The sequence below is a fragment of the Gossypium hirsutum genome, chromosome A13 (genome assembly GCF_007990345.1).
Source record: "Gossypium hirsutum isolate 1008001.06 chromosome A13, Gossypium_hirsutum_v2.1, whole genome shotgun sequence".
Lineage (NCBI taxonomy): Eukaryota > Viridiplantae > Streptophyta > Magnoliopsida > Malvales > Malvaceae > Gossypium > Gossypium hirsutum.
The window spans coordinates 4806104-4815694 of record NC_053436.1 but is presented as its reverse complement, the minus strand read 5'-3'; the positions used below and the strand labels follow the sequence as shown (position 1 = coordinate 4815694).

At 33.0% G+C, this 9591-nt stretch overlaps 2 protein-coding genes across 2 annotated transcripts; both read right to left on the bottom strand.

The window, feature by feature from the left end:
- Positions 1–4966: 4966 nt before the first annotated feature.
- LOC107894960 (uncharacterized) lies at positions 4967–5897 on the bottom strand. Its single transcript, XM_016820117.2, has 2 exons — positions 5533–5897; positions 4967–5429 (listed from the first exon to the last, which is right to left on the bottom strand). The coding sequence occupies exons 1-2, from the start codon at positions 5843–5845 to the stop codon at positions 5170–5172; spliced, it is 573 nt and encodes a 190-aa protein (XP_016675606.1). The 5' UTR covers positions 5846–5897; the 3' UTR covers positions 4967–5169.
- Positions 5898–8353: 2456 nt separating this feature from the next.
- On the bottom strand, positions 8354–9157 carry LOC107919601 (uncharacterized). Its single transcript, XM_016849033.2, has 2 exons — positions 8808–9157; positions 8354–8704 (listed from the first exon to the last, which is right to left on the bottom strand). The coding sequence occupies exons 1-2, from the start codon at positions 9100–9102 to the stop codon at positions 8445–8447; spliced, it is 555 nt and encodes a 184-aa protein (XP_016704522.2). The 5' UTR covers positions 9103–9157; the 3' UTR covers positions 8354–8444.
- Positions 9158–9591: the final 434 nt, after the last annotated feature.

Genomic DNA, 9591 nt, shown 5'->3' with positions numbered 1-9591 from the left:
GTAAAAGAAAAATGTATACTAATATATAGTAATAATAATAATACTATAATATTGGAAATAACAATAATCATATTAAATAAGGAAACAAAAAAAAGGACCAAAAATGAACTAAAAACAAAGCTTTGGGGCGAATTTAAAAAAAAATTAAAGGGGAAAGGACCTATTTGAATGCGGGTAAAACCATGGGGTATTAAAAGTGCAAAATTTCAAACTTTCCAAAACGCTGCGCATATACGGGGGTTAAATTAAAAACTGAGCAAAATTCTGGGGTCAATTCAGAAACAAACATAAACCTAGTTTAAAACACCAAAAATGCGGAAGGGTTGATTGCGCAAATAGCCCTTCCGCTCTTAAAAACACGCGGATCCTTGCTGGGGCGGGTCGGGTCGACCCGACCCACCCTTGAAACGGCGTCATTTTATTGGTTAAAGGGGGGACCAAAACGCACCGTTTTGGTCCCCTATATAAGTTAAAAATTTTTATTTTTTCATTTGAAACAGAAGAAAGAAAAAAAAGGGGAAGAGGAGGGAGAGAAAAGAGGGAGCGGGGAAAGGGGAGAGCTCCGGCCAGGGGCCGGTCACCGGACGGCCACCGAAGGCTCGCCGGCGCCGGTGCGGTGGCCGGAAAGGTAAATTTTCTTTTTCTTTTTTTTTTGCTTAATAATACATATGTTTTTATGTTTTGATATTTTTTAGTATTTTTATGTAAAAAACAAACTCAAAACAGTAAAGAAAAAAAGAAAAAAAAAAGAAGTCACTTTAGGTTTTAGATTTGATTCTCCGATTTGGTGTTAGAGCCCCTGATTGTATATGTATTTTCGAATGGTTCTTGTATTCAATCTGTTAATATTGAAAGAAAATCTTTGTTTTCATAGCAAAAATCCCCCCTTTACAAATTTTCCATTTAGGCTTTATAGCCGAATGTTTCAAAGAAGAGTACAAAAAATATTGTTTCTTCCATTCGCTACTGCTCTGTTGCTGCTGTTGTTTTGTTTCCTTTTTGCAGGTATAGAGTCTGTTGTCATGCGTACGGGGTGTGGGCGTGGCGTACGAGGACTGTGGAGGTATGGGGCTGTTGTAGTGGGGGTATGGGGCGTGGCAGACGTCGGTGGTGACAGAGGCAAGTGGGCGCCGAATGCTAGGGGGGCTAGGGTTTGGGATTAGGTATTTTTGTTTCTGATTTTGTGTAATGGGCTGTTAGTTTAGTGGGCTGGTAGTTTAGGTTATTGGGCTTCGGGTATATGGGTTCAGGGATATTGGGTTCTGGTTGTAAATGGGGTTTGAATTTTGGGTTGGCTGATGTATTAGTTAGGCTTAATGGGTATTGGGCTGTTTAGGTTAGGGTAGGTTAGTTGGGTTTTGGGGGTGGCCCAAAATTGGCCTGTACAGATGGCCATTTTGAAGAAACTTCAATTTAGTTTTATTATAGAAAAAAGAGAATTATTGGATTGAGTATTTTCCTCCTAGCGAGAAAGCTTTTATTCTGCAATTCATTTCAAAAGATTTCAATTGGTACATATAAAAAATAGATAAATTCAACAGCTTTTTTGTTCAATTTTGCGGGAACTCAAATTCTCATTAGTACAAGTCAAGGGAACGGCCCCTTGGCCTCTAATTTTCATATAAAAGATACAATGAGCATAAATACCCTCTTTAACTTCTATTCTGATGGATTGGATATTTTTCATAAAAAATTGTAGAAAAATGCAACGATTTTTTTCCAGGAAAACCCCAACGAAAAATATATACTATTCCTCCTTTGTGAAGTTTAGGCTTATTAAAATCTCAATTCGTAAATCTTGAATGAAAAGTATATAGAAAAAACAAAACTCAAGTTACTACAATAATCTTGTACACCAAAACCCTTGTTAAAACAACAATGCATATACTTTGTTCTCGATATCCATGGATATTAATGATATCATCGGAAAAATGGCATAACCATAAACTTCATACGTCCAACCAGGGGCGAAGCAAGAAAATTTTTTTAGGGGGCTGAAATCAAATTGTAATTTTTATGATAGTAAAAATACAATTTTTAAAGGATTAAATCGAAATTTTATCATTTTAGGGGGGACAAAGTGTAATTGTACCTTTATTAATTTAAAATTTTTAAAATTTTAAAGAACCAAAATGGATTTAAAGGGGGGTCGGGCCCCTGCTAACCCCTTAGATTCGCTCCTGCGTCAAACCTTGCAATGGAAATCATTATGTTCACCTCAAGCAAAGTAATATAGCCACCACTTATTCAGCACGAAACAAAAGTTGCCGTCACCTTATGTCGTATTCACAATCATCTTCACTCTTCTCAAGTCACAAGTTAGGAAACTCTATAGGTTTAGTAGCAAGTAAATGCTGTGAGGAAAGGTGGCGATGCTTGGTGAATCATATTTAAAAACTTCATACCATCATTTTATGAGTTAGCATATCGCTTAAAATTGAATCATCTAACTATGATTTTTATCTTTTATTAGGTTGAAATTTAAGATTTAATCTCTCTATTTTAATTAATTTGACATAATTTAATCTATCTACTTTTATAATTGATTTTTTAAACACTCTTAAACATTCGACTAACATGTAAATTTATGTTAATATGATTGACTGGATTTTTATGTTACCTTAATTGTGTGAAAATTACAATAGAAAAAGAATCGACTTCTCACTTTAATGGCAACAATTATGTCAATTTGAACTTATTAATCATATAATAAAAGTAGAGAAACAAAATTATGCTAAATTAAATTAGAAACACTAAATTTTAAATTTCAATATAATAGGAAAACTAAACTATAATTAGACCAAACTAAATTCATAGCCTTTTTTAAGAAATCGGAAGACACTCATTTAATAAGACATTTGTTATTTCATGAGTTCGAGAATTATAGACGGAAAATAATAGTTCTAGAAGAGCTTGCCCTTTTTAGAGTAATTCAATCTTACTCGACTTTAAACTTAGTTGAGGTCTGAAGTGACCATCAATAGGGGTGTAGCCCTCTTGATTAAAGGGTAAAGTGTATATATCCTTTTTAGTTCAATTGACCCTTTAATTATATGAAAAATTATATTTTTGATCCTTCTTAAAATTAATTAATTTAATTAAATAATTTTAAAATAAAATATTTCTAACTCCGGCTACTCTAAAATATTTTAATTTCATCTTAGGCCTTCAAAAAATTTATTGAATTTGCCCTTAGCTATCAAATACCAAATGTCGTGAAAAAGGAAAGAAAGAAAGATAGAAACCCATGTTAAATAAACTCTCACCTAGATGATAGAATGGACCGTTTTGGGGTTGAAGTGCCTATTTTTTGACCCACCAACATAGATCGTTTTGGGTCCTTCGGTTTGATTTAAGGGATGATAATGGCACCAGCCCCAGCCCCAGCCCCTGTTAGCCATTGTCATTCCCCACAAGCCTGCACCTACCATTATTACTATCACGAGTGTGGCAGAACCTGTAAAACCCATGTTTTTTCTTAGATCAAGTTGTGTAACTGATGAAACACAGATTGTAAGCTCAAAATGTTAAATTGCCAAATTCGGTTGACCCTTGTTTTTTCTACATTGGTTGGCTCTATATGGAAAACACGATTCACAGGTCATTGAATAATAAACCACGTTTTACCCAATTCACTCTTCTTCTTCCCAATGGGAGTTGGTGGAGAATTTTCTAAAATGCCTTCGATTAACACTCTCAGAAGGGATCAACATAATTCGTTTGTATATAAAATAATACGAAAGCAATGTTTCGTTTTTCTGGGTTCTTGAAATGTGTTTTTATCTTCTCCACTACAAGTTTACCAGTTGACCTGAAACTGATTGGGAAAAGTCAAAGGGAATATCTATGCATTGATCTCACGCTGACAGGACACACCTACTTATACGTTTATGTGATGTAACAATGACAGCTTTGCTGTACATTTCGATTGATTGTCTTTTTCTTTTTCCTCAATAAGCCGTAGCCTCGTCTCTTTTGTAATCTTTTATTTCATTCAAGAGCTAAAAGGATTAAGTTAAATGATTTCTATTTTGTGAGGATTTAAAGGATTTTTTTTTTCATTTAATCAAAACAGACAAGGCCTTTGTCTACACTCAACACTCTGACTTCGCCACTATCAAGTTCTTTGCGAAGGAGTATATAATATGCTAATGGAAGGGGTTGGCAGGTTACCTCACTTTTAAAAATAATTTTTAAATGAGTAAAGTTAAAATTATATTTTAATCTTTTAAAATAATAAAAATTTAATTTAATTCTTTAAAAATTATAAAGATATAGGCTATTAAAATAGTAAAATTATATTTTTATTATCGTAAAAATTATAATTTAATTTCGACTTCTCTAAAAAAAATTTTTAACTTCATCCTTATCGCGTGTCTTTATCTATGAGCATATCAACAGGGCCTAGGAATTATGTGATGGGAGTAAAGATAAAACCAAAAAATTGGGGTCAAAGTTAAAATATTTGCACTCAAATGATTTAAATTGTATTTTTTAAACTTTGAAAGGGCCATAATTACATTTCTTTTATTTAAAACAAATTAAAAAAAATAAATTTAACTATTTACATTTAGAAAGTACTAAAATAACAAATAATCCATCTAGTCAAAGGGGGCCAAGGCCGCTCCCGCCCTTTTTGCTATGCTGCTGTATGTCAATGAGTGATCAACTTCTTATTGGTATCCAAATTTTTTTTTGTAGGGGTTAATGTTGTTCAAGATTGAACTCGAGATTGGTGTTAATTGATTATTTGAATGCAAATCTTTTGTCACTTCATTTGTGATTCATTCACCTATAAAAACTTAAATATTTGATTATTAATGTATTAAGTCTAATAATATATGATATTAAACAAATTTCTAAATATTACGGATTTACTTTTAAATGAGTAGAGTATAAAATTTAAGAGACTTCACTTATTACACTTATTACACTTCTTTCTTTGAAACAAATTAAGAAAGGTTAATTTATTCATCAATATAATCTTTAAATGCAATTATAACATGTCTTATTTTGCATCATTACAACATAAAATAAACCAAACTAGTAGCTTCTCAACCATATTAAGAAAGAATCACACATTAATTTTGTCAACAAAGTGAAATAAAACCGTATATGTATGTGAGTTATGTTGGATGTCGATCTTTCTCTGAGATGATCTCCAAGAGTTTAGTAATGCCAACGAAAGAGTGGCATCACCATGAACCTCATGCTGCCGACCTTACAATGGAAGCCATTACGTTCACCACAAGCAAAGTAATAGGGTGTCCACCTCTTCAGCACAAACTCGAACCCATCGCCACCGCCTTCGGTTGTGTTTGCCACCATCTTTGCTCTCTTTAAGTCGCAATTCAAGTAGCTCCATCGGTCGGGAAACAAGTAAACGCTGTGAGGGAATGTGGTATTGCTTGGTGGATCGTACTTGAACACTACGCAAACCAATTCAAAACACAATTTATTTCAACAAATAAATATAAAAACTAGGTAGCTTCCCATTTCTTTGGTTTGTAAAATGTAATATTAAGGACTCACCTAGAGTATCGTTGAAGTAAAAGGGTGCATTGTTGACTGCCCAATTGGAGTAGTTGAAGCCAAAATGCCAGTTTTCTGATCCACCAACAATGATCTTTTTGGATCCTTGAGTTTCATTCAACGGATGGTTATTAAAGCCCTGACCAGTGTGGTTAGACTTAGAGGAGCCCCAACCCCAACCCCAACCCCAACCCCAACCCCAGCCAGTATAGTTGGAGTTAGGGGAGCCCCAGTCTTTATTGGCCAGGCTTATTCCCAACACGGAAGCAACTGCCACGACTAAGATAAGTCGATATGCAAACGTGAAACCCATTTTCACAGTCAAATTTCAAGACTCAATATAAGATTCAGCTAAAAGAAATGGAGCTGAAGTTGATGGTTTTTGCCAATGGCATGTTGGGGAAGAGGTTTATATAAAGGGGAGAAAGGATGTGGAAAATGGTGCAAATCTGCCAAATTGACCTTTTTTTCCGCTTTGGGTAGGCGAGAAAATGAAAACAGCAATGATATGGCAAATATTTGGCTTTATTCGCATTTTAGCCTTCAAATTATACCTGTTTTCCACATTGATACTTAAATTTTTTTTTCTCATATTGATACCAAACTCCAAACTGCCTTAAAAGATTCTGAAACTAAACCCATTTTAAATGTTGATTTTGCTTGGGTTTGGAAATTGTATGGGTTGGCGTTGGTTTTTCTTGCGTTTTAAAAGTTATTGGTCAGAGAGCATTGAAATGTGTTTACCATTTCCTTGTATTTCCATTAACAGTTAAAGTTTAAAAGTAGTGTGAAAAATTATATGATTGTGATGGTGGGTGAGCCGAGGTGCCGCCGTTGGCTAATGGGGGTAGGTGGGGAATTTTGTAAATTGCCTTTGATCATTCAGTTCAGTTTTAGTTCTTGGATTGTGTTACATCTTCTTCACTACCATAACAAAATGTGAAAAGTCCCATACCTTGATCTGGGGTTGACAGGACATAGTTAGTCATACGTTTATGTGATGTAATAATGACAGCTTTACCTGTTGATTGTCATTTTCATTTTCAAACTATGGTTAGAAGGCAATTCAAAAACATTCAACTATAAGCCAGGAATAGTAACTTTTAGGTTCCATGATCTTAGCAAGTTGAAGTAGGCTACCTTAATCTTGCACTTTCTAAAGCTTTGGGACTTCATTACGCCATGTTTGTTTAGTTCATCTACTCTACTTTGATTGAATAAATAGAAATTCCCACTCATCCCTCTAAAAAGCATTAAACCAAAAATAATTAAAAATATAATTAAGCCCCTTGCACACATTCAACTTTTACTACTAACTCTTACACTTATCGGTTTCCGTTATTAATCTTGTTGATTATTAAAATCAACCTAATGGTAACTCCAGAATTTTTTTTATAAAAAAATATAAAATTTATAAGAAAAATCATACAAAATTATAAAAACTTGAAAAATACATTTTTTAAACCCAATGCATTGTATGAACCCAATACCCTTTGTTGCACCTCCACCTTGGCTTATATAGCGACTCCTCCTCGAATTGTGAGTTAAATTTTTTGAGTTAAATTTAGCCCTTAACTTAAGAAAAATGAATTTAATCAACAGGGGCGAAGTCAAAATAATTTTGTAGGGGGTCGGATGAAATTTTAATTTTTTATAGTTTATATCTTTATAATTTTTAAAGGATTAAATTGAAATTTTTATAATTTTAAAGGGTCAAAGTGTAATTTTACTTTTACTAGTTTACAATTTTTAAATAGTAATTTTACATTTTAAGAGGACTAGCAGGGCTAGATTCACAGCTGTTAATCAACTTTTCAAAAAGAATGGAGTTGTTATTATTTTTAACAAAAATAATGAAAATACTAATTAAAATATTAAAAATTTAAACATACTAGCTTAAGTGGCAATCCAAATGTATTTCATGCTATTTTTTTATTTTTATGATTTTTTTATAATTTCTTAAATTTTGAGTTTTGTTTAATATTTTTATAATTTTTAAATTATTTATTGACGAATATAGAAGACAAATCATGCCATGTCAACATTAAATACAAAATGTAACGCGGGTTGTCATACTATCATTAAAAAATTAATGTTTTAGTCAACGTCTTCTTTAAAAAAAAGCGTTTTGACTCTTTTTAAAAGATTAATGATTAAATTTAGTTTAAACAAGAATAAGGACTAAATTAATAAAAATATAAACATTGAAGGTAAATTTGATACTGTGTTTATAATTTTTAATAAATTTTTTATTAGAAAAATAGAAAATTAAATATGAATTAGGTAAATGCCGCTATCCAATTAGCTAATTTTAATCGTCAATAAGATCAAAGATGAAAACCAACAATTAAGAGATTTAATTGATTTTTTGAATTAATGATAACAACTTCATTGAGTGTGAATTAAGTTGAAGGGCATAAAATTTTCTTTCTTAAAGGCTTTCTATCCCTATAAGCCACGTGTATATATATATATCACTTAACATTAACATGGCAAATGGATGTTCAAACTTACAGATCAGTGTAGAATTAAAGAAGATTTAATGTCTTTTAAACGAGTTAACTAAGTAAAGGTCGAGAAATTAAAGATGTATTTTTTTCTTTTAAAGTGGATTGAGTTTTAGCTCAATTGGTATAGATATTATTGTTAATGCAAGAGGATGTGTGTTTAAGTGTATTAAAGCTTATTATGCTCCAATTTATAGTTTAGAAAGAGACTATAAATAATTCTAAACATTGTGTAGAAAAAAAAAAACTGTAACGATATTGTTATAAAATAATAATAATAATAAGAAAGTTAATTTATTCATCATTTTAAGAAACCATTACACATTAATTTTGTCATCAAAATCTAAATATCTTTGTTATATTGAATGTCGATATTCCTTAATTTGTGATCATCTCCCAAGTATTCTAGTAATGCCAACGAAAGAGTGGCATTACCATGAACCTCATGCCTCCGACCTTACAATGGAAACCATTACGTTCACCGCAAGCAAAGTAATAGGGTGTCCACCTCTTCAGCACAAACTCGAATCCTTCGCCACCGCCTTGGGTTGCATTTGCCACCATCTTCGCTCTCTTTAAGTCGCAATTCAAGTAGCTCCATCGGTCAGAGAACAAGTAAACGCTGTGAGGGAATGTGGTGTTGCTTGGTGGATCGTACTTGAACACTACGCAAACCAATTCAAAACATCATTTATTTCAACAAATAAATATAAAAACATGGTAGCTTCCCATTTCTTTGGTTTGTAAAATGTAATATTATGGACTCACCTAGAGTATCGTTGAAGTAAAATGGTGCATTGTTGAATGCCCATTCGGAGTAGTTGAAGCCGAAATGCCAGTTTTCTGATCCACCAACAATGATCTTTTTGGGTCCTTGAGTTTCATTCAAGGGATGGTTATTAAAGCCTTGACCAGTGTGGTTAGACTTCGAGGAGCCCCAACCCCAAACCCAACCAGTGTAGTTGGAATTAGGGGAGCCCCAGTCTTTATTGGCCAGGCTTATTCCCAACACGGAAGCAACTGCCACGACTAAGATAAGTCGATATGCAAATGTGAAACCCATTTTCACAGTCAAATTTCAAGACTAAATATAGGTCTCAAGTAAGAAGAATAGAGGTGAAGTTGATGGGTTTTGGCAATGGCAACTTGGGTGGGAAGAGGTTTATATAGAGGGAGAAAGGAGGTAGAAATGGTGCGAATATGCCAAATTCACCCTTTATTTCTGCTTTGGGTAGGCGAGAATATGGAAACAACAATGATACAACAACTGTTTTCTTTTCACGAGTCCACCTTGTCGTCTATGCTTGTTCAATTGGTGATCCACATGCATAGAAAATAAACCAATTCCATATAATTGGGTTTTCTTTTCACTTTTTTTTAAAAAAAAATTATAAAATATTATCAACCATTTGTGCAAATTGCTGAATATATATATATTTTCACAATCGAATTAAGTTGATTCTAAGGGAGAATCCAGTTAGATGAGTTAGAGGAAACATGGAATTTGGGGGAGCAATTATATTTCTATAATTTTATGTTTTCACAATAGATA